The following is a 24,284-nucleotide window of genomic DNA, read 5'->3' on the forward strand; positions in this document are numbered from 1 at the left end:
CAGCCCCCTAGACTTGGCACAATAGCCTGATCAGTGTGTTCTCGTGTCTTTTTTTTATCAGCTCTCTCGTCTCTATGGTTTTGATAGCAACACACAGGGAAAAGGGGATGAATGCAGAGTTTTAGAAATCACCCTGAGTCGCTGATCCCATAGGCTTCAGGGCCCCTGAAAAGTATTTGTTCTGTTTTGTTTCCTTTATTTTATTTTGCTTTATTTTTATTTATTGATATTGGGGCGGAGAAGAGAAACATCAATTTGTTGTTCCACTTATTTATGCATTGATTGGTTGAGTCTTGTATGTGCCCTGACCAGGGATCAAACCCACAACCTTGGCATATGGGGATGACACTTCAACCAGCTGAGCTACCCAACCAGGGCTGTTTTGTTTTCCTTAAGGTAATTTCCTGGGGAAACTTGCCCTTGATCTCCCAGGTCATGCCTGGGATCTGCTGAGGGCAGCTGAGCTTGGCTTTTTTTTTTTTTTTTTTTTTTTCCTTTAACCGTAATGCTTCTTCTGATAGCAGACATCCAGGTAGTCTCTGAATAAGAGGAGTAAAGTCTCTCTGTATGTGCATGTAAAGTGGACCTAAATGAGACAAAGCCCAAAGTAGCTTGGTCCCTTTGGATGTGTTGTGCTGTTCTGCATATACCATAATGTTGGCACTCTGGTTCCAGGCTCACATCAAGGGTAAGCCACTTCTTCCTGGCAGGGAATTGTACAGTGGGCCTTGGAGAAGGATTCAGATGAAAACCGAAACAAAAAGCCTACAGGCACCGTCCCAGTCCCACTTCGTGTGGAGCAGATTCTCTACACCTGCAGACGTTCTTCCACCCACCCAGCCCCCCACACCCTCGTGCTGAGTCTGCTGCCTGGCTGACCCCGTGCTTAGTTCTCAGAAACTGCCAAGTGCAGACTGGGGCCAAGTGCAGACTGGGGCTGCCCGTGGAGATTGGCTTATGGTATGGATAAGGCATAGAGCATAGTGAGAAATGAAGAGTCTCCTTTGTTTCTCTTTATCCTCTCTCTCTCTTTTTGAAGATTTTATTTATTTATTTTCAGAGAGTGGGGAAGGGAGGGAGAAAGAGAGGGAGAGAAACATCAGTTGCCTGCCTCTCGCACATGCCCCCAACCAGGGACCTGTCCTGCAACCCAGGCATGTGCCCTGACTGGGAGTCGAACCAGCAGCCTTTTGATTCACAGGCCAGTGCTCAAGCCACTGAGCCACACCAGCCAGGGCTCTTTATCCTCTCTTGTAGAGTTAGGGATTAGTGTTAGCAAGGAGCTTTCCAGGAGATTGATGTCTGTAAATGTTCCATTTCTCTTAAAACTAGAAAGGAAGACAAACTTGTGAAATGAGTTCCTTCTTCAAGGTCACAAAGTAGTTGTAGAATAGGAGCTATGCCCCAAGGAAACTTTACCTGTATCATCACCTTTTTCTTGGAATCAGTGGGTTTGCGCTTTCATTCATCCTGGTTTTCATCTTTTGGACTATAACAGCTGCTGAGTAGCTCTCCAGGAACAATTTATAGAAATAACTTTTTTCTTATCTAACCTCTCAAGTGATGTTTCCTAAGTGTGAACTAAGATTCAGCAGGTGGTTGTGGTTGTATTGACTACCTCTAGTTTCCTGTTAAAGTGGTGGAGGAGACATATTTTTACTCTCTCTCGTGTTCCTTATTACATGACATTTTAGTTTGACTAAGCAGCCTTTAGCATTTTTAGAGAGGGTTCAGGCCCACAAGAAAGCCCCCAAATTTCTTGGTCCAGAATTTTTCACACCATCAACTTCAAACGTTCTTACCCTCTTTTCTTTCTTTGATGCAGCCTCCGTGAATGTGCTGGTGCAGAACTGCAAGATCTACAATGATGCCAGCTGTGACATTTCTGCAGATGGCCAGCTCCTGGCAGCTTTCATCCCCAGCAGCCAGAGGGGCTTTCCTGATGAAGGCATCCTGGCAGTGTACTCCCTGGCCCCCCACAACTTGGGGGAAATGCTCTACACCAAGCGATTTGGTAAGGGATAGGAAGCCCGCTCTCGTGACAGAGGGATGCTGGTACTGTGCCATGGGCATTCCTGGGGAGGCGTGATTTAGGGGGGACTAACGGTCACATGCTGCCCCTGCCTCACGGGGGCACTGACCAGAGGAAGATTGCTTTGCAGGAGTCCTGCCTCATAGCATTGCCAAAGAATCTTAGGATAAAAGTCCTCCCTACCACGGTAGCATCAGTGATATGCTCGTTATTGTGATGGCCAGGCATAAAGGAGGGACTCTGGTCATGGCTTGGGGAAGTGGGCACCCTCGTAAACTGTAAGGCAGTTTGGCATTGTGTATTAAAAGCCCCCAAAATGTATTTTTTCTTTGATCCAGTATTCTCACTTCTAAGGAAATAATAAGAAAACAATACAGCCCTGAGTGGTGTGGCTCAGTGGGTTAGGTGTTGTCTCATGAACCAAAAGGTCACTGGTTCAGTTCCCAGTCAGGGCACATGCCTGGGTTGTGGGCCAGGACCCTGGCCGAGGACGTGCAAGAGGCAACCGATCAATGTTTCTCCCCTTCTCGGTTTCCCTCCCTTCCCCTCTCTCTAAAAATAAGTATATAAAATATTTTTTTAAAGAAGAAAACTATAAAAATTTATACACAGTACTATTACTTATCATAAAGAAAAATGTCAAATTGTGAAGGGTTGCTTAAATAAGTGATGGTGTATTGATAGGTAGAGTACCATTTGGCCTTTATAATGTTTAATAATGGAAAATGTTCCTAATATGTGAAGATAGTAGATTTCATAATAGTGTTTACAGTATGATGCCAATTTTTTTAAAAATGTGACTCTACTATGGATTCTATAGCAATGGTTAACATCTACTAAGTACCTTCTGGGTACTTACTGTACTCAGTACTTGCTGTGTTTTCATTACACTCCTCCCCACAGTCCTTGGGATAACCCCACGACGGCCAAATGAAGATGTAGATTGGAGAAAAAAAGAAAAGATTAAGAGGAAGAATTATTTCCTTATAATAGCAAGAACGCTGGGAAATGTCTCTCTTCTCTTGGCCCTCAGGTCCCAATGCCATTTCGGTGAGCCTGTCCCCGATGGGCCGATATGTAATGGTGGGCTTGGCCTCACGAAGGATCCTGCTGCACCCCTCCACAGAGCACATGGTAGCCCAGGTCTTCCGGCTGCAACAGGCCCATGGTGGCGAGACCTCCATGAGGGTGAGTGTCACTGGGTGTGCCTTCAGCGTATGGCGGCTCTCCTCGGTGTGGCAGGGTAATGAGGACCGAGGGGCGATCTCCCGGCCAGGACCAGAGAGAGCATGCTCATAAGGCATAAGGGAAGACTCCAGTCCAGCCCATCCATGACCAGCAGGCTTTACTTTGGAAGCTCTGGAATGTGCAAGGGCAGGGGCTTTCTCACACCCTAGATCACGGGCTGGGCTCCCCAGAGGCCTGAAAGAATCTTTGGATAAAGACCAAACTGAGTACTTCTTAGCTCTTTAGTGTAGAGATACGTAAAGATCCCAACGATATATTTATGACTGTTTAAAACCTTTTTTTTTCTTTTTTTTGAGAAAGAAAGCTATAAAAATAGTATACTATGAAATGTTCTTCTCTGTGGGTCGTAACTATGAAGGAAGATGAGGACTTCGGGCAGCTGCTGTGCTCTTCACCCCCCTCCTCCACCCCCGTCCATCTCACCAACTGAGAAAGCTCCTGTTCAGGACCCTTGCTTGTCTGAGGTGGATCTCCTTTTTTCCCCCTAAATGCCTTCTGGGCATCGTGGCGTTAGTGGCTTCTGGACTCAACTAGACTGTTTTCTGACTGAGCTTCCCACATCCCACAGGGGCTCATTTGACCAGGGTTTTGTCAAGGGAAGTCAAGCATTTGAGCGGTTCTCTAATTAAATGGTATTTAAGCTCTGTCTCAAGCTAAGAACCTGTGAATTCCCTTAGCGCCTTGTGCTCTGCCATTCGTAGTTCTATGCACTTGTGTGTTATTTTGTGTTTCCTTTAGCTGTGTGATGTGTATGTTTAATCCACCCAATTAGGTTTCCTTTAAGCTCCTGAGGGGCATATCCCTCAGGACCCCCACTTAGTGCTATGCATGTAGATGCTTATGAATGCCTGGAACAGGAAGCATTTGTTTTAAAGAAACAACTAGAGATTGGACCCAGTAGATGATGTGGTGGCCTCTGTCCTGATCCCCCTCTTGGCCTTTTCCTCTTCTCCCTCCCGTCTCCTACAGGGACTGTCTATTCAACTCCAGTGAGCCACTTTTCAAGCACCCTAAATTTAATAAGGCTCCTTCCTGCTAGTGTGCCTTTACCTGGAATGCTCTCCTCTCCGCAACCCCAACTGCCCACAAGCTCTTCCCCTTCTCTGGAACCTTCCTAAACAGAATTGATCACCCCGGGCCACCACTGTACCTGGTAGATGCACTCCTTTTAACCCTCACCACGCCATACTGCAATTATTTGTTTCCATGTCTCTCTCTTCTCTTGAACCGTGAACTCCTTGAGAGCAGAGACCTTGTCTGTTTCATCTTTATGGAGTCTGCATACCGAATAGGGAAACTGACATTGAATAGAAACTAAATGCATGAAAGGAGATTCTCAAGAAAAATGTCCTCCTCATCCTTTCTAGGTGGTAACTAGCAAAACCAGAGATCTCCCACCAGGCTTCTGAAGGGGTAGAAACAAGGCATTCTCTACTCTTAAAATCGTAATGACAGGGAAGTTCTGATTCTTGGAGGCCATATAACTAGAAATATAGTATTTGACATTGAGTGATCGAGAGGATTTTGTGGGAAATTCATCAGTCCTATTATCTAGATATTTGAGGATGGAAGTTGAATTTTATTTTAAATAGTCTAAATTTGCTTATGTTAAGCATATTTGGATGGTAAAAGTACCTGGTGTCTGCTTTTTACCACCTAGAATTCTGGTCCCAACAGCTGTTCTTCTAACCCTGCCTAATTAGGGAATAATTGTTTATAATCATTAAGAGACAGGATCTGATTTCGTCAACACTGATGGACATCTCCCGTCTCTTCCGGAAGCCAGGGCTGCTACCCGACTCCTGGCTGAGGGCAAACAACTACAGGGTGGGGGCCAAGATGTTGTCACATATGGGTCTGGCAGCTCAGGGAACGCATTTGGAGAAGTCGGCCGAGGGATGTGGTAATTCATTGCTGTCCTTCGAAGGGGCTCAAGGCAACGAGCCAGCTGCTGCGTGCCTCGTGACAAGAGCTATTTTTCAGGCCTCCCAGTGAGGCTTTCTTGATTCTCAATAGGCACCATCTGCTGCTTAGGAGAGGGAGCTGAAGTAACTAGAAAGATCCCATTTTGGGAAGTGTTCCTCTCACCCAAGAGACAGGATCCAGGCTTCTCAACAAGGTTTTGCTCACCACGTCCAACCAGTCTGACTTCTAAACCCCCGTGCTACAGAAAGGTTTCTGGTTTTCCAGGTCTTGGTTGCCCCTTACGTCCAAAGGCACCAAAGCACTCAGCAAATGTCCCCGAATTCAGTCACTGGTGGAAGGGAAGACACCAGCTTTTTGGATAGCTGTGCTGTACCACCGTGTAAGGCAAGAAGTGCATTTTTGTCTGAGAACAGGGAGCAAGGGTTTAAATGGGACAGTAGAGCATCTCCCTCTTTGCACAGGTAAGTATAGGTGGGTGTCCCCATCTGTAATGTCAAGCTCTGTCCTTGAAGGAATGCTTTTGTGGGTAATGGGCCTGTCCAAGAGCTTCTTTACCCAGAATTCCCCTTCTCTTCTGGTGTTGCCTCTTGGAATTCACTGTGATAATTGTTCAGAGAGGTGAGCTTGTTGAACCAACAGACGTTCCCAGGAGGATATCCACCAGAGCATTGACTTATTTTAATTCCCACTAAGTGACATCTCTCCCCCAAGAGATGATCTGTTACACAATCCCATATGAAAACTCTTTGAAAATGAATTGCTAATTGCTGTTAGCCTTGGCACGTTTATTCTAAGCAGTACTTCAGACCCCGGGATCAGTGCTTGTAAACCGTGCTACTTGGACAACCTACATCAGAGTACATGGGGTCCTTGTTAAAATACAGACACCACTTCAGACTTAAAATCAGAGTTAAGGAAGGGGCAGGAGGGGCCCAGGTATTTGTATTTGTAAAACAAGATTTCCAGATGATTCTGATATTCACTTGAATTGAGAACTGCTGTTCTTAATGACTCCTGTCTTCATTTTAGGTTTCTGCCCTCCGCCTCTTCAGCAAGGCAGAGGAGCAGTCTCAGGTTTACTTCTGTGGTTTTATGCGTGGTGCTTTGATGCCACCTTTGCTAGTTTTATTGCAGGCACAGTGGCATTTATCTTCCATTTCCTAACAAACTCTTAGCTTTTTGGCTGGTTGTGCTTCACCTCCCATGTTTTCTCTGCTGTCGCTGCTTTCCAGGGTTCTCCCTGGACATCTCTGTGCTGGGTTGTTTTCGTCCCCATATTGAGTCATTTTAATTTTCATTCTTGTTTCTAGGATCTAGGGTCCTTTTGATATGTCCCTTCTCTGCTTACTGGGGTCAGCCCTCCCAATTTTAGTGTGATTGGCAAGTGAGGAAAACTGAAATGAAGCTCGTACTTTGTCCCCCACCCGCCGTCCCGGCGAGCCTCCTTCGGACTGGCCCGGCTACTCGATGACTCAGGCTCTTATCTGCTGTCTGACTCACTTACAGTTGAGCCAGGGAGGGCTTTTTGTTAATTTCTGTTTTGTTTTTAAGTTAAGCATTTAGAGATTGCTGAGCTGAAGTTTTGCTAAATTCTCAAAACACCAAACTGCCTGTGTTCCCTCTCTGCTTTTATTTTCTAATTGGAACAAGGCACAATATAGTAAGACAACTGCAATTAATTTTCCACATTAGTGGCAACTTGCACATTATAATAATTTTGGTTGTAACCAGATGAAAGCATAATAACAAAAATATAAATTGATGATGAAACCAGAAATAGTCATATATCAAACTGTTCTTCCAGCTTCTATCAGTAGTTTACCTAGGAGCAGAGGCAAAGTCAGCACCTGGGTTTGTGGGGGGGTGGGAGGGAGCTAGGGCCTTTGGAGCTGAAAACAAAAATCAGGATTAGTGCTTTCACCACAGGAGTTAACAGGCGGCGTGCACTCTCTCCCAGGTGTACAGAGGATTCCCCCAGCAGGTGAAGGTTATAGGCATTTAAGTGGTTTAACAAGAACTGAAAAGGACCCTCAGTGCACAGTCCCTGGTTGCTAGAACCTCACCAGTGCTGACTTGCTTTTCTGTCTGGTCGTCTTATTGACAGTGGTGACCAGGACACCTCCTCTGACTTGAGTGGGAGCAGAAGCTCGGGGACGGAAAGCGGCTTAGCTCTCCTTTCTCTGTGGAACAGCGTTGTGCTCTTGAAGGCAAAGCCTCAAATACTTAAAAGTTCAATTTGGTTTAAAGCTTTTGCTTTGTGGCTCCGCGGTAAAACCGTATTCAAGTGTTGAGCGACTGTTACCCACACAGATCATTAGCTTGGGGTGGATGTTGGAAAGAGTCTGCCCTTCCCTCCCTTCCTCTCCCTCATCCTCCTCTCGCCCCTCTTTCTCCCCACCTTCTGCCCCTCTCTTCCTAGGCACTCTCCCTGCCTCCACTCTGCCCTTCAGTGGCTGACGGTCCCGGGTATGCCGTCTTCCTGTGGGGCTCTAGCTCTAGAGCTCTGCACCCCCCTCATCCTCAACGGGTCTTAGGCAGCAGGGATGGGAAGCAGATCTGTTAGCATTTTTTACATACCTACAGCCTGCTTGTATCTAACTGGGCTGTAGTTCTCATTGTGTATTTTTCTGGGACCACATCAGCATCACCTAGGAACCTGATAGAAATGCAGATTTTTCTGTCTCTCCCCCCCACCCCCCCGACCTGCTGAATCAGAAGCTCTGGGGGTCGGGCCCAGCCATCCTTGTTTTACTAAGGGCTCCAGACAACTGCACAGGACGTCAGGACTGAGGACAAATTGCACGGGTGCTCCAGTTAGACCTCGCCAGCTGTCCGTGTAGCTTTGTCCTTTTCCCTTTTGCGCTCACCCTGTCTCTTACCATGTCTCTGGAACCTCATCTGGTTTGCTTCTATGGTTCCTATTAACCAGATGCTTCAGATCCTTCCAGAAAGTGGAGAGATTTATGAGTACCTCCTGCACTGGAGGTTTCAGGCATTTTGCATCATGCTAGCATCCTGGTGGTGGTACTTTAAGGGCTAATGCCCTGAGGCCTCTCCCAATTCTGATTAAAATTCTGGCTGACTTTACTCAGGCTCTTAACTGTGAGCTTATCCCTGTTTGCCTAGAGGTCATAGAACACAGGGATGCTCTGGCTTAAAAAGTGAGAAGCAGTGTCTTTCTTCCTCTCCAGGCACTTCCCATCTGAAGGAGTATTTCTTGAATTCCTTTTTCCAGTGTTCAACTCACTGTTATTCTTGGATGAGGGACATCACTATGATGTCCACTAATGGGCATCTTAGTGTCACTCTGGCTGGCTTGCTTTTATACCATTTCATAGCCGTCTTCACAGAGCCTAGTGACAACTGTTATTATTACAAGTTCATTAAAATGGGTCATAAAAAAAGGCTTGGTATCCAAAATGTTCAAATTAGTCGTAACTAAATTAAGGCTTAGATCCTGGGTCAGGATGGGTGTCCAGCATGGTCAGCAGTGACCAGCATTTATGTAACTAACGTGTGTAGGCTGGTTTGGCCTCTCCTAGTTCCATTCTTTAATATGCAGTCTTCACTAGGTCTCCCTCCTTGCCCCGAATTGAGCCTGTGATATAATCCAATCATCTGTACTTCCCTATATTATAAAAGTTTGATTTTCAAAAGTGACCTAGAACTCTAGTTCAATCCAGAGTATTCCCAGAAATCTAAGGGAGCTGAGCCTCGTAATCTTGACTGGTTTTGGGAGTAGCAAAAATCTGAAATAAAGATATTTTATTTTTGAGTCCTGGAAGGGTACTATTTCTTCAAGGGGAGATTGGGATAAAAGAGAGACAGCTCTGTTGTCAGAAGTGATTTACTCCTTCCTAAGATTTTTGTCCTCATCAATTTTCTTAAAGCTGCCTGTCAGTTGATTAAAAGCTGCTTCCGCTGCAATTATCTTAAAGTTGACTTCGGAGATGTGGTACAAAGCATCTATCCTCAGAAAGTTCCTTTCTTCGGCACATTGTAGGAAAGAGGGAGTATGGGAGAAGTCAGGGGTGTCTCTGATGCAGTTTGTCAGAGAAGGGAGGGGAAAGATAAAAAATTAAAAATAACAGTAGAGCTGCAATTAGAGTCATTAGTTTAGGCAGATTTTTCCATGACAGATTCCTCCAACTCTGACGATTTCTTTCCTACGTGGTCTCTTAGTAGCGTTCAGTGTATACTGCATTTTATTCTTTTTGCTCAACATTTTAGGGAACCCCTACCACAGGCCAGGCACTTTGCTAGGCTGGGAAGACGGAAGAGAATGGGCCTGGTCCCTGCTCCTCTTGTGCGTCCGTGTTAGACGCCTGGCTTCTTAACTGGTCTTGTCACTGCTGTGTTCCCGGCCTTCACTTGTGCGTGGCACACAGGAGGCACTCACATTTGTTCACATGTATCCCTTTGAAATCTTGTGTGCCGTGTATTTCTTGTGCACACATGAATGTGCATTTCTACCCACCACCACCATCAGTTTCCCAAGCATGGGACTCAGGAATCAGTGATTGCACCAAAGTATTAATGAGATCATCCTTATGAAAATAGGGAGTGTCTTACTCATTTCCCCAGTTCTGCCCAGTGTCAGTGAGTTTCTCAGGGTTCTAGTCCCAGCGCTGGATGATCGGTTCAAAAGTGAAAGGCAAAATATGTTTTATTTTTTTCAAGAATTGATAGGAGAGCCTACCTGGAAGTATATTAATATAGCCCTTGTCCTATAATTTTTCAAAAAAAATATGGATCAGACAATATTTAATGTATTGAAATATATTGAAAGACTCTTATTCACTGTGAATAGCAAGAACAGCTATTCATTTGGCCTTTTCCTTTGAGATTTAGAAAGCCAAGGAAGTTTAAGAACTTGTGCAGTGCTCAGAGTGGGAATAAGAAGAAGTAATTATTTTAATTTCTGGGAGTTCCAGGAGCAGTGAGTGTCTCAGTATTTCATTTAGCACAGAAGTCGGTTCCTCAGCTGAACTAATCTCTGTGGTTTGATCCTAATGGGCAAAGATGGCCTTTGGCCATCAGGCTGATTGGAAAATAAAACTCTTGTCCTCTGACTGTCCTTGGGATCTCTTAGAGAAAAATAAAACAAAATTTACAGATCTCAGAAAGTCACAGGAGGTGAGCTACAAATGACTATCAATAGGAACAGAGGGCCACAAATTCCAAAGAGTTAAGAAAGAAAAGGAGGTTTTTGCTTTAGTTTGGACAAGGCTCACCTCGGCAGATTTGCTCCTGCTTCAACTGAATGGAGGGGAGAGTTAGGTGACTCGGTATTCAGGTTCTTGTTTCAAAGTAAGCACTCTAAAATCAACATTCTGTGAATTCTAAACACCAAAGTAGAATATAAAGAAGGTTTGGAGCCAGTAAAAGAAATTAAAAGTTTTGGGAAAACAATCAGATTTTCTTAGGGAATGAAAAACTCCAGTAATTCATGAATCTAAGCAAACCAACAGCTCAAAAGGAAGGAAAGGACCATAGTGTCTGTCCCACTGCCTGCTCTGGGATGTGAGCATTTCTCAGCCTGTGACAAGGTGTGTAGTCACCCATTTCCACAGGAAAGTTCACCTGTCTCTTAGCATCTGCTTTCCATTGATTTTTCCCCCTTCACAGAGTTAATTCACCTAGTAACCCTCTCTAAAAGCTTAGCACCGCCCTTGATTCCCATCACTGCCCAGAAGGCATTTCTCTTCCTCATGGTTTTTTCTTCCTCAAAGCCCCCTTGGCTTGTACCTGCTCCCGTGGCCCTTCCAACCTGTTTCCTCCGTTGTCCCCTCCCTCCAACCAGCTTCCATTATCTTAGTTAAAAAGAGGGAGATCTGCCAGCTGCACTCAACCTCTTGCCACCATGGCAAGGTTCCAGCTTTACAGATGACGAGATTCCCACATGTAAACAAGATAACCACAAAGTTTTTTTCTTTGGGCTTTTTATCTGGGCTGATCTGAGTGGTGCAGTTTGCTGCTTGGTCTGATGGTCTGATGAGCTTTATTGACATGCAGTAGAAGAGAAAGCCTCTGGGTGAGGGCATTTTCCCTCTAAATTTTAAAAGGATGGAGAGGAAGATTTCTCACTGACCTCCTCTGACTGCCTCTTATTCGCTTCCTGTATTTTTGAACAAGAAATAAGACCACTTTAGTTTTGATCTAGGAACGGCTTTCTTTTGCTCCTACTCCATATTAGTCAGAATTTGAGGGTATGGAGGGGCAGCGGTGTAGGAGATTGTCTTGGACCCCAGAAGTGGAAGAATTGTCATCTTCTCCTACACCCTTAGAACCATAAAGATCTTGGCGACCTGACGCATTCTCTATAGACGTGCTGATGGCCGTGACTCTGAAAAATGTGTTCCCTCTAACATATTGAATCCCGTTCCCTTCCTAGATGTTAGACAGAAATGAAAACAGCCTGTTGGGGTGGGGGGTTTCTGTCAGCATTTGTCATATACTAGGGAACAGCTGCCGCTGAGACAGGTGAGACCGGGACTCTGCCAACACAAATCAGCCGCTGGGCTTGTCTCCAGCCCCACAAAAGGTCCCCAGGTCCTGATAATCCACCTCCAATGTAATGGGATTTGGTGTTGTAGCTTCATGGGGTGTCCCTTTTGTCAGAGAAAGAAAGAGATTTGGGGCAGGCCACCAGCTTTGTCCTTAACATCCCATGGGGAGCTTCAGGGCACCTGACTGGTGTTAAGAAAACCTTTACTTGAGCTATATTTGGGGCGCCTTTAAGTGAAGGCCAGAGCTGTCCTTCACACTATCTCAGGCCTTACTTCTTGTCAGTGCTGATGAACTTTGCGTTCACAGAGCCGGAGCCGGTCCCCGCTGAAATCTGCCAGGAGACTCACAGTTGCCCAGTCACTGGTGGCCACACCATAATGACTAGGGAGCAGCCAGTGCTGCCTAATCATTTGTCAGCGTTAGGGGGCGGGGGGGGCTTGCTTCCCAGATATTCTCTTGTCTCTAGGGCTGACTGATTGTGCGGAGTATTTCCCTCAGCGAGGGGCCTTGAGAGATGTGCAGCTCCGGCCAGAGAAATGAGTGGAAACTACATCTCTGAGTGGTTTTCACAGAGGACCAGATTCTCATTCCTCTAGATTCTTTTTAGTTCCAGGCATGTGTGAAATAATAGAATGACCTCCCAGGACCTATAAATCCGTGATCTCTACTCATCCTTCGCTCCAGTTCTTCACCCCCATACTTTTTGCCCCCATTCCCCTCCTTCCCACCCCCACATTGGAGCGTGATAGGCAAGCAGGAGCTTATCAGGAGTCCTGGAGGCTGCTGATCTTCATGTGGCATTTTCTGGCTTCCTGCCACAGAGCAGGATTTAGCTTAATACCCAAACCTTGGAGGGGATGGGCACTTGGGAGCCGATTTTTCAGCACTGTTTAAGGACTCAGGGGCGCGAGTGGGGGTGAGGGAGGGCTGCCCTGGCCAGAGGACAGATCGATGTCCTGGGACTCCCAGAGCCAGGGAGGTTGTCATGTCTGTGTAACAGGGTCTGGGGGCCTCAACTGCTAATTTCTTCTTTCCTCCCGCTGACCTTGTCTCACCTAAGCTGGGTCATTTGTCATACCTGCTCTGGAGGTCTTGTCCCCGAAGCAAGGTCCTGTACTTAGAAGCAAATTGGTAGTATTTGTTAATCCCTCTGTAGCAATAGACAATAAGAGGTAAATTCGTGACATATGAGAGGCTTATTTGCTTCTTTCCTGGTCTGGAACATTTTTAGAAAACTGGTCGCTTATATTTTTCTTTGAGACCCCCATTCAAAAACTTAGCACAACCTGCAAAGCACAACCTGCAAGCACCTGATTTACTAACCTCATCACCCTCTCCTTGCAAGGGCCCTTCCTCTGGCCCTTCTGCCCCATCCCCTGCAATTATGAACCATCATGATTCTAAGGGAGAAACTATTGTGAGGCTCCCCTCAACCCACCCACCGGAATTAACACTCATTCCTCCTTAGTGCCAGGGGTGTACCACTCACACCATTTGGCCTTTGGGAGAAGGAAAAAATAAACAGATTATAAGTGATTCCAGCCACAGTTGTCTGATTATAACCACTGTCCTTCTCATGTGTATACCAAGTCATGTAACCGTGTCACCTACGGGTGGGACTGAAACCACTGGCTGTCTTCTGGAAAGGAGCAAGCCTCTGTGAGGTGAGGTGAAGGCACATGCTCCATCCCCTGACTGGAGGGAAAGGGGTTGATTGGGTGCAAAGGGGAAAGACTGGTGTTGCCATCCCCACGGACAGTCAGCAGTGAGGCCGGGGGAGAGTAGAGGCCATGGGTTTGTTCAAGGCTCCTGCCGGGCGTGTGTGTGCAAGGAAGAGATTACCCAAAGGTCAAGCAACCACGTTCTAGGTGAGCAGTCTAGAACTCACGTACTCCACTGGGCTAGTTCTCAGTAGTCTCAGTTAGAACAGAGATTTAAGGAGCCCAGGCTAAGCTGTACATTTGGAGTTAAGTCAGACAGCAAGGTTCTTAATGCCATAGCCGAGGGGCAGTCTTGTACCTCAAACCAGAGCCAATTCCCTACCTATCAGAGACCTCAGGACCACAGCAGGGTCCTTGTGGCACATTTTTCAGCACTACAAAACCTGGAAAATTATTCATAGCAGGACTCTGTATGTGTGTCAGTACATTGAGAACACATGCTAGTCTACAGTATGTCCTGGCAAGGGCCTTTCAGATAAACACCCAAGGCACATGGACAAGCAGTCCCAAATCCAGGACTTCTTCTGACGTGATCTGTGTATGTGCAGTGAACCCCTAGTTCAATATTTACTTCTTTTTCATCCTTTTTTTAAAATCTCCCATCAGGATAATCAGAAACAGAATTATTGCACCATCCTAAATTTATTTTTGGATATTACTTTCTAAATCACACTCTTCACTGGGTCTCTTATTTTTTTTCCATCAATCCTTACAAACAGGTAAAGGCAGATAAAGTTTGTCCCTATTCTGTTGCTTAAAACCTGAGGAGGCTTAAGGGGAGAAACATCATATGGACTAAAACTCCAATTTGCAGAGCCCTGACTGGTGTGGCTCAGTGGGTTGGGCATTAACCCACAAACTGAAAGTTCGCTGGTTCGATTCCCAGTCAGGGCACATGCCTAGGTTGTGGGCCAGGTCCCTGGTTGGAGGTGTGCGAGAGGCAACCAATCAATATTTCTCTCCCTCCCTTCCCCTCTCTCTAAAAATAAATAAATAAAATCTTTTTTAAAAAGTAAAACTCCAGTTTACTGATTCTCAGCTTCCTGTCCTTTTCATAGGCCCTAACTATCTTCTTCGAAGCCCCAGATGCAGATTTATGAGCTAGCATCATGCCAGGTGTTTTATAAACATCATTTCTTTTAATTTCCCCAATTCCTTGAATGTTGGTGCTGTCTCTCTTTAAACTGAGAGCTAAAGAAGTTGTGCAGTGATGTCGGGACTCAAACCCAGGTCTTTCAAACTCTGAAGTCCATGTCCTTCATTCTTCCACTGCCCTGCCCCTGTCTCTGACTAAAGTTGTTTCTGGAACGTTATGTAAGTCAGTGGCCAAAGAAACTGGGAGGCTTCCTCTCACCTTCAGCCAAATCCTGGCCTATAGCTAAGCTGCCCCCAAGAAAAATTGTAGCTGTGGACTGCTGAAAGGAGACTCTCCCTTTGAGAAATGGAAGTGAACTATTTAATGGTTATTTCCATAAGGTAGAAAGAAATCCTGTGCCTGTGCGTTCAAGGTTCCCCTCTGCCCTGCTTTCTGTACCTTATTGCACCTTTTAGTTTCTCTTAAAAATAGCATTTTTAACATTGCTTTTAATTAGATGAATTAGGAATGTTCTCCAGTGTTACCCACCCCTCTCCCCATTACCTCCAGTTCCCCGTTGCTGTAAGATCGCTGTGACTTCCGTGGTAGCAGGACTGCCCGCTGAGCTGGGCTCTCCCTGGTTTACCTGGTCAGAGGACAGTTAGGGGTGGAGTGGGTGAGCTGGGGCTTTCCCCGGGGGGTTCCCTTGGGGCAGTGATGTGAGAAGCGCTAAAAGGCTGTGAGGAAGGCACGGGAGGCCTCATGCAGGAAACCCGAGTGTGCCCCTGGCACTTCTTGAGAGCGTCTTGGCTCCACCTCCCCTCTGCTACCCCAGGCCCTCACGTTTGTGGTGGGCTCACTCCATTCCCAGCCCAGCCGTCTCCTTTCCTCCCTCTCTTTAACTTGCTTCCAGCCCTGGAAGGGACCTTGTTTCTCCCCGGATCTTGTTATTCTTGGTAACAAATTGTTTCTCCTCCCATTCTCTTTTCTTCCCTATTTCTCCCCAACCCAGAGAGTTTTCAACGTCCTTTACCCCATGCCTGCTGACCAGCGGAGACATGTCAGCATCAACTCTGCCCGTTGGCTGCCCGAGCCCGGGCTCGGCCTGGCCTACGGTACCAACAAAGGAGACCTGGTGATCTGCCGACCAGAGTGAGTGGCTCCAGGGGCCGGCCGGGTGGGTATGGAAGGGTCACCTGGGCTGAGGGCTAGAGAAATCAGCATTTCGCCTTTGGGTCTGGCTGGTGAGGTGGGGTCAGCCCACCTCATTCTCACTGTCACGCCTTACAGTGTCCTTTTCACGTAGCGGAGGGCAGTGTTAGCTTTCCATACCAGAACTCTTCAGAAGACTGGTTTAGTTATTTGTCTCTGAAGTCTAAGGCAGTATTTTTTGTTTGTTTCCCCTTGTTTTCTGGTGATAATAAATGTTGCTCTGCAGGCAAAAGCATAGATAGCAAAGATTCTGTCCTAAACTCTTTTTGAAAAATTCAACAGGTGATCCTGGATTTGACATTAACTTAAGAAATAAAATTGGAAATAGCATATTGTTAAAGCCCTAATTTATCAAGCCATTGATCTCTAACCATCTGGCTCTGTGTCCTGACTGTGTTTTCCTTTCTGCTTGGGGCTCTTGCTCATAATAGAAAAGGCAGGTTAAAAAGCTCAATTTAAAAACCAAAATGATTATTATCTTGAAGTAGGGAGCAGGAGGAGACAGGGAGCCAAAGGCATTTCTTTCTTGAGTCCTGCTGAGACCCCTCCCCCTTCCCCTTCCGCTGGCTTTTGGATGATAGAGGTCTATTCAGGCAAGAACCTGGGAGTCAGCTGGGTCTGACCTCAATCTCCACACCCAGCCAGGTGGGGAGCGTGAAGCTCTGTGCGTCAAGTGCAGACCCTGCTGGTGGCTGTGTGGGCCGCTGCAGGGCTCTTGCGACTAAGCGCCACTCCCGCCTCCACACCATCCTGTGCTGTCTCCGCTCATGCAGCGTGCCCTCCAAGGGTGTTCTGCAGGTCACAGAGCGCAGTGGGACTGATCTGGTGGGGTCTCTGGCTGTTGGGAGTGTCCGCATTGCCTTTTGATAGGGCCCTTGGTGGTTTTCCCTAGAGGGTGTACTTGGGTCAGTTCTTGCGGCCTGATAGGTGACTGGTGATGGGGCCCTTAGTTGAGCTCGGTCGCTGGCCCAGCTCATTCCGTGTGCAACTTTCAGGGCCGCTCCCAAAGAGAGGCTGCTGTCTGCACCTGACCTAGCCAAGCTGCTCTTGGAGCTGGGCACTTTCCTGGGTCTGCCGGCTGTGCTTTCCTTGGGCTCGGTGTCCACAGAGCCCCTTTCACTAGCTCCCTGTGCCTTTCCAGAACACATCCAGCCTCTTTCATGGCTGTGCCACTGTTAGCCCAAGGCACTAGGTCTGTCCCTTTCTGCTCCCACCCTTGGCCTGTCCCTAGTCCCAGAATCAGCCTGCCCTGAAATGTTTCTTTTCCCCAAAGTACATGAGACTATCGTATATCTTTCTCTATTCTTTGGAATTCATAAGAGGAATCTACTAGGCATGTTTTCCAACTGACCCAGAATTCTGGACCATAGTTTCCCTCTTAACCAACACAGTAATTACAGGCCCTTCTCTCCCTGTTTCTCAAAGCCACCCTTCCTCCCTCAGCATTGTCATCTTATCTGCAGATCCAGCCACTAGCCTTGCCTAGCCAGCGTCCCAGCGCCACCACCCCTCCCTTGCAAAAGTGACCTGCTCCCACACAGTCAGAATCTCTACCTCCAGTTAGCTGTGGCCCCACGAGGACTTCAGCGTCTGAAACGCCAGCCTGTGCACTCGGTGGGGTCCTGGGCACCGCAGCCCAACATGGAGCTGGCCGTGGCCTGTCTTTTCTCGCCGTGGGCCGTCTTCAGCACGCAGCCTCCGCAGGTCACAGCCGCCTTGGACTGCCTGGGGAGCTTCCTTACACACCAGCAACTCGAGCCTCATTTATGAGCAAGGTGGCACCGGCGTCAGAGACAGGAAACAGCATCCCATCGCAGATCAGGCTGCATTGGACCAAGAGAGCTGCTTTAGCTGGCGGACCTCAGTGTTTCTGTATCCCCTGATTTCCTGGGTCGTGTTGGCTAATGCCCCAAACCTTAGGGCCAGACATTTAATGGTACCATATAAATTAAGACAGACACATTCCATTCTAAGTTGTCCAAAGCCTCTCCAGTTCTCAGTCACCTTCATATCTGTACGATTGTTTTGCTTCAGGCAGGGAATTAGGCTTCCTAACTTTCCAATCCAGAGTTCTTTCTCTGTAGCTAATTCTTAACCTTTTTAAAATCAGAAACCCCTTTAAAATTCCGATGATACCAATGCACTCTCTTCTGCAGAAAAACATACCAAAACAACACTCCTATAACTTTGTAATTCTCTTAAGACCTCAGGTAAAGAATGCAGCACTAGGTGGTTTTGATAAGCATGTCAGGTGATGGATGCAGAGAAGTGGGTCTCCCTGTGTTATAATGGCTGGTCCCTGGCCTACAGTGAGGAGAGCAAACGTAAATAGGAAAGGAGGAGCTCAGGGTGGTTGTCTCTTTAGGAGGCAGCTGCTTAAGGCTTGCTGCCTATCCCCATGTGACACGGCTCCCTGGCACACCCGTTCCCAAGGGCACAGGACCCAGCCAGCCAGCTGAGCCACGATTACAGCCCTCCCTCCAGAACAGGTGGCTGTCTGCCTTTGTCCCAGGCACGCGCAGCTGCACCTCGTTTTGTGCTCTGCGGTCTGCTCTTGATTTCTCCCCCATTGTCTTAGCCCCAGCACTCTCCAAGCACAAGGAGGAGGCGACAAGCTCCTTAGGCATCTCTTGGTGGCACTGAAGCCCCTCTGACAGTAGAAAAAGACCCAAGGAAACACTCTCTGTCCAGGGACAGGCGAGGAGACAGACAACTGGCCCTTCAGCCCCTGTACAAAGCCATTAGCCAGGTCACCCCACCCTTCCCAGGCAATGAGGTGCTCCTTTCTCCTTTGCTTTGTTCCCCCACCCACCACTCCTCTGGCTGACCGCCAGCCCAGCCAACACCCCTAGCAATAACCACAGTGGGTGTGAAGTACCAGATTGATGTGAGGGGGTGCGTGCTCACTTCCGGCTTCATAGATCAGCCCTACAAATGGGAGGGAGGTGTTGCTGGGAAGACCACTTCTCAGAGCCAGCTCAGAAGACAGAATCCACAGAAAAAAGTAGTCTGGGACTAGGGGGAATCTGGCCCCGTGGCTGAGGGGCCTGACAAGGTCCCAGCTCTGTCCCCTAAGAGAAAACTGCCACTGTAGACGGTGAGTACAATCAGGGAGGGGAAGGCAGGCCCCTGAGTCAAAGGGGAAACCACAGAGACTGCATCCTTCAGGCTGTCCCACAAGAACCAGGGGCCAGCTCTTCCCTACATCACAGAGCTCGCAGGGATAAATGCCGGTCTTCTGAAAACCGCCTTTTTTCCAACGAGACAGCTATGTAACAGCCAGATGAAAGAAGAATGTCCTCAAAGGGAACGTCCTCTAGAGACCGGGATGTACGGGCCCAGAGTTCTCTGAGAGAGCCTTGTCACCACTGAGGAGGCCAGGCTGGCACTCAGCCTGTTCAGGGAGCCCTGGTGGTCCCACCGGGAGGGCGTCAGCGAGCTGAGCCCAGAAGCACAGCCTACAGACAGGCAGGGAAGGCTGAGCAGTGTTCGGGTAAGGAAGAAAGAAGGAAGCCCGGTGTGAGATGGAAGTCCATCTGAAAAGACTGACCCTGAGTGGCCTTCCCATTCTTCTTTGTCCCTTTGTGTGTTGGCCCAGCCTCCAGGAAGAACCTGGAGCAAACAGTGACTCATTCACCCTCCTTAGGACCCAAGGAGGCGGGAGATGGTTGGGACAGTTCTTCAGTTCAGAGATGGAAATTAGTGACATCCGGTATTAAAGGCTAAGAGTTTTCATAGCCAGAAGGGTGTCTTCAACTCTGTTCCTTGGCACCTGGAATTTGGACCAAATTTTCAAATCCATGAGGTTGTCGTCATTGCGCTACTCTGAACACAGAGAGTAGCACATGCCAGGGTTAGAATTAGACCTATTGGTGGGGGGCAGAGAGGGTTGGGGGGGTGGAGGAGAGGGCAGCAGTACATCTGGTACAGGCTCCATCACCCCTGTTCTGTATAAACGGCCAGAGTCCACAGCTCTGAGCTGGTGACACATGCTGCCAGACGGAAAGAGTTTAAGGGGGCCCTTTGACCATCAGCCTCACACGGACGGTCCTAGCTCCGAGACTGGGCCTTCAGTGGCCTCTTTCCTGAGGTAGGAAGCAAGGTTTCTGGTATTACGTGGTTTGGTGCAGGTTTGCTGTGAACAGTTTGTTGCAATGATCAGCCCTGGCTAGCAAGAACTACAGAGGAAGGGTTTGGCAGGGACCCACATGGTATTGCCACCTGTCAATAAATCTTGACAAGTTTGTAAATCAGAGGCTCCCTGGCAGCTGGCAGTGAGGGCTTTGTTTTTGGAGGCCTCTGCTGTTGCCTTCCGGCCGTTTGCCTCCTCCCTAGCCAGGTCCGCTCCTCTCACCTGCACTCCCCCATGCCCCTGTGGTTCCCAGACGGCCCCCACAGAAACAGCTGAGTGGCTGGAAGAACGAGGAGATAGTGCTTTATAAAGGGGTGGTTTGGAGATCACATCAAGTTCACAGCCCCGCAGGCCCTCCGAGAGTTACCGGGAAGCTTGGTGTAGAGCAGGGGAAGGAAGAGCACTTTCATTTGGCTGCGGCCCTTTCCCTCCAGACACTAGTGCGCCCTCAGGTGACCTCTGCCCCCCCGCCCCCCCTGCCTCCCTCCCCCAATCTTAGTGACCCTGTGAGGGCTCAGGGCCTAGGCCTGTTTCCTTTCACAGCGGTAGCACCAGCTCTCGACATACGGTCCCTCATCATACAAGCGCTGTCCAGCCCCGCGTCAGGGACCTGTCTGGTCCTCTGTTCAGGAGGGAAGCAACTTAGGTCACCCTTCACACCTTGCTTCCTGGCTGACCCTCAGATCCTGCTGACTTGGTTTGTTGCCTCTTCATTGAAGAAGCTCTGTCATTAAAGGAAGGTAACCAAGGCCCTTAGCTTAAAAGGCTGGCTTTCGTCAGAATTTGTTTAGTCCGCTCAGACTGCCCAACAGAAGAGCATAGACAGGACGGCTGGATCGGCAGAAGCGCTCTTCTTGTGGCTCTGGGGGCTGCAAGTCTGAGACCGGGTGCCAGCGCGGCCCGGCTCTGGGGAGGGCCTCCTTCCTGCCTTGCAGGTGGCCGTCTTCCCACTGTTGCTGCACACGGAGAAGGCCACCGTCCTGGTGGATTAGGGTCCCGCTCTTAAGGCCTGATTTAACCTTCGTGACTTCCTAAAGACCCTGTCTCCAGACATAGTCACACTGGGGGCAGCAGAGCCCTTCAAGCACACGTGCCTGTCCTGTCCCACTTAGGGGCAGAGCTGGCTGCTTCGTGTGTCTCTTAGGATCTCTGCACAGGTGCCGGAGTTCTCATCTGGGGGCTCAAAGATACCTCTTTTTCAACGTCCATCCCCTGGCCTTCCCCACCAGCATCAGCGCCTCAGTCCGGTCTCGGGAACACCTTCCAGGGAGGGATCTCTGAAAGCAAAGCATAGAGAGGCATGAGAGGCCGCCACGTCCCTTCTGGCAGCTGTGCCCGCGTGAGCTTGGAAGGAACTACTTGACAATACACTGCGGGGGGGGGGGGGGGGGGCAAGGGAAGGCTGGCAGCCTGGAGAACTCCACAGATAGAAACCCCCTCCTCTGCCATCAGCCCGTCGCCCCTCGAGGCTCTCGCTTCCTTCCCGTGAGAAGTTTGGGAGCATACCCGGGGTCTCCTTCAGCTCTGCGAGCACCTTCCCCGATTGTCCAGCCTACCCTGGCGCAGGAGGCTCTAGGTCCACAGCACAGAGATGGGGGCTCTTCCAGCCCCGTGGGGGCTTTTCTCAGCTTGGACTTCTGAGCTCCAGGCAAGTGGAGAAGGTTGAGGCGCCCTGTGTTCCTTCCACCGGCCGGCGGCAGCAGGAGCCCGCACGCTTCCTGCCGGGGGAGCCTGCCTCCGCACTGAGCACGCCGTTGGGCAGGGCCATCCGTGGCACCCTGTCTTTCCAGCGCCTCCAGCCTCGTGTGCCGTCTGAGCTCCTTTCTCTCTCTGAAGAATAGTCAGAACCCAGTGTCTGCATCTGGCGTGGCGGTGTCTTAGCTCTCTCTCAGCCCCAGGGAGGAGCCAGCCAGGCTCTGGCTGAGAGAGGGAAGAGGCTGAGACCTCCCTGCGGGCATTTGGCTGGTGCTCCCACCTGGAGCGTCCTGACTCGCGTCTGTGGTCCTGGTCTCAGCCCAGCCGCGGAGTGAGGAAGGAGGGCCACCAGGCTGTAGTCTGCAGAGCCTTGTGACTGGGGAGAGTTCTGGCCGCACCCACTCTGACACCTTTCACCTTTTCTTCTCCGTCATCTCAACTGATTTTCAGGGCCTCAAACTCGGGCATTGAGTACTACTGGGACCAGCTGAATGAGACTGTCTTCACTGTCCACTCGAGCAGCAGGAGCAGTGAAAGGCCCGGGTGAGTGTGTAGGAGGAGGACACTCTCTGGTCCTCTCCCATCCTGGCCATGGTGTCTGAGCACACTGGCGTGAGGGGGGAAGCCAGGCACTGGATAGGGGTCCTGTTCCTAGGGAGTTTGCTTGTGTCCCAGGGAGAGTCATGGATGATCTCCCAGGTGATGAGGGCCCCCGGGACTGAGCTGTCCAGAGCTGCAGTCCAGGGGCCATTTAGAGAGTCAGAACCTGGTACTGATCCTCTTACCACTGAGTTTATTAGTGAAGACTGGAACGTTCTGAGAAAACAAAGGCAGTCAGTGGTTCCTAGAGGACCCAGCTAGAGGAATAGTCCCCAGAAACAGCTAGAAATACGAGTGGCCAGTGACCCTTTCGAAAGTCCTGGGCTCCCTGTGTGGCCAGCTCTGGCTTTCCCAAGGGTCAGTGCCTGGGAATGCCCGAGCAAAGGGGTGCTGGCCTGGGGCCTGGGGCTTACTCACCGGGCGGCTTTTCAGAAGGCCCCGGCGCACCCCGGAACAGCTTCGTGAGCGTCCCAGTGCTTTTCCTCCACAGTGGAGATCCAGGGGAAATGCCAGAATTGAAACCGGAATCTGTCAGCACAGAACTAGAAGGAAAAGCTAAAGAGAGAAAGACCTTCTGCTCACTATTTGTCCCGCAGATCTCAGTGACTTCCTGTATCTAAATCAGAGTCTTAAGTTCAGCCATCTCTACTTCACCAGAAAGGCCCCCTTTGTTTAAGGGAGTGACTAAACCAGCTGGGTTTCCAAAACAGGGTGGTTCTGCAGCACTTTTCATTGTCCTGGGGCAAGGGCTGATGGGAGGGAGAGTGGGCATGGATGGTTGACTGTCGTCTGCCATTGTGGGGGAGCCACAGGAGCCCAGGCTTCCTGTGAGCATGCAGCCCAGGTCAAGGCTGTGCCCTGAGGCTTGGCACGGAGCTAGCAGAGCGCTGCGAGGGGCTGTGAGGGATGTTGTCCTGAGCCCTGCCTGACTTCAGTCTGCCTCGCCCCCCCAGAACCAGCAGAGCCACATGGAGGACAGACAGAGACATGGGTCTGATGAATGCAATTGGGCTACAGCCCCGGAACCCCACCACCTCAGTGACGTCTCAGGGCACCCAGACTCTGGCCCTTCAGCTACAGAATGCTGAAACACAGACGGAGAGGGAGATACAGGAGCCAGGGACAGCAGCCTCTGGTCCCGGGGAAGGTAAGAGCCATGTAATGCCAAAGGGGACATAGGACTGGGGGTGGGCCGTGGGGACCATCGTCAGCCCTCCTGAAGGCTCCTGGCCCCTCCACGTAGACAGGTGGCACTGAGAGAATGCCACTCTCCAGCCAGGATGAGCACCTCTCACCTGTTTAGGTAGCGCCCTCCAGGTGGCATTAACAGTCTCCTTGGGCAGGAACATCAGTCTCCTGATCTGTCACTGATTCCAGCAAGCTGAGCTGCTCGTACAGCTTTCCCCCAAGTGCCCTTTCCTCTTAAGACTTGGGGGACAGAGGCTGTTCTTCTAGAGGGAGAGCCTAGATGGAAAAAGCTACAAAAATCTTACTGCTGCCGGCTCCCCTTCCAGAGACATGCGCCCCAGGCCCCGGGCTTCCAGGGCCAACCCTCAGGGTAGCTTGTCTTCTCCCTGCAAGTGGCAGGTTTGGGAGCGCCACAGGTGAGCCCTCTCGTGCTCTGATTACACCCGTGGATCATTGCCACGTCCGCTGCTGCCTGGCACACCGCCGGCCCCTTCCTCTCACCTATTTCAGGTGTGGCTCAGCCAACCTGAGCCCCCGCTGGCTGTACTGGCCTCGAACCTCCAAGAACCAATTAGCACTTCCCAGTGGGAGAGCTCAAGCCACCTTGGAGTCTGTTGGCAGCTGTGTTAAACAGCCTGTTCTCACTCAGTCACCCCCCTTACCCCATACCCCAGCCCCCTTACTGGTCCCGGCTCCAGACAAGCCAGCCTTCAGAAAGACATGCATTTTCCAGGACTGTGTTCAGCCATTTGCTGAAGAGAGACCATAGGAGGAGAAGATGTCGTGTGTGTTAGGCCAAGGGTAGCCAGTTTGCCTGTGTCACCGCTTCCCAACCCTGGGAACAGCTTTCTATACTCAGTCCCCCGACAAGGCACTGCCCTCTCGCTACCATGACCTGAAAATTTTTAAATTAGGTTCCTTTTTGATCTGTGGCCCAGGCCACCG

The 24,284-nt window shown here is 49.5% G+C and overlaps 1 protein-coding gene across 6 annotated transcripts in view; it reads left to right on the forward strand.

The window, feature by feature from the left end:
- Positions 1-24,284, forward strand: part of AMBRA1 (autophagy and beclin 1 regulator 1) — a 170,488-nt gene that overhangs the window by 140,685 nt on the left and 5,519 nt on the right. For 5 of the 6 annotated variants that reach the window (XM_090261914.1, XM_090261923.1, XM_090261929.1 and 2 more), the window contains 5 exons: positions 1,826-2,014; positions 3,066-3,220; positions 15,525-15,664; positions 22,002-22,094; positions 23,105-23,298. In XM_090261914.1, coding sequence (XP_090118040.1) covers positions 1,826-2,014; positions 3,066-3,220; positions 15,525-15,664; positions 22,002-22,094; positions 23,105-23,298 — 771 coding nt within the window. Of the gene's footprint in view, positions 1-1,825; positions 2,015-3,065; positions 3,221-15,524; positions 15,665-17,167; positions 17,698-22,001; positions 22,095-23,104; positions 23,299-24,284 lie in introns of those variants that run through there. The other variant, XM_090261960.1, reaches the window with a different exon arrangement.

The sequence above is a fragment of the Furipterus horrens genome, unplaced genomic scaffold, assembly GCF_987537825.1.
Source record: "Furipterus horrens unplaced genomic scaffold, mFurHor1.1.pri manual_scaffold_2, whole genome shotgun sequence".
NCBI classification, from domain to species: domain Eukaryota; kingdom Metazoa; phylum Chordata; class Mammalia; order Chiroptera; family Furipteridae; genus Furipterus; species Furipterus horrens.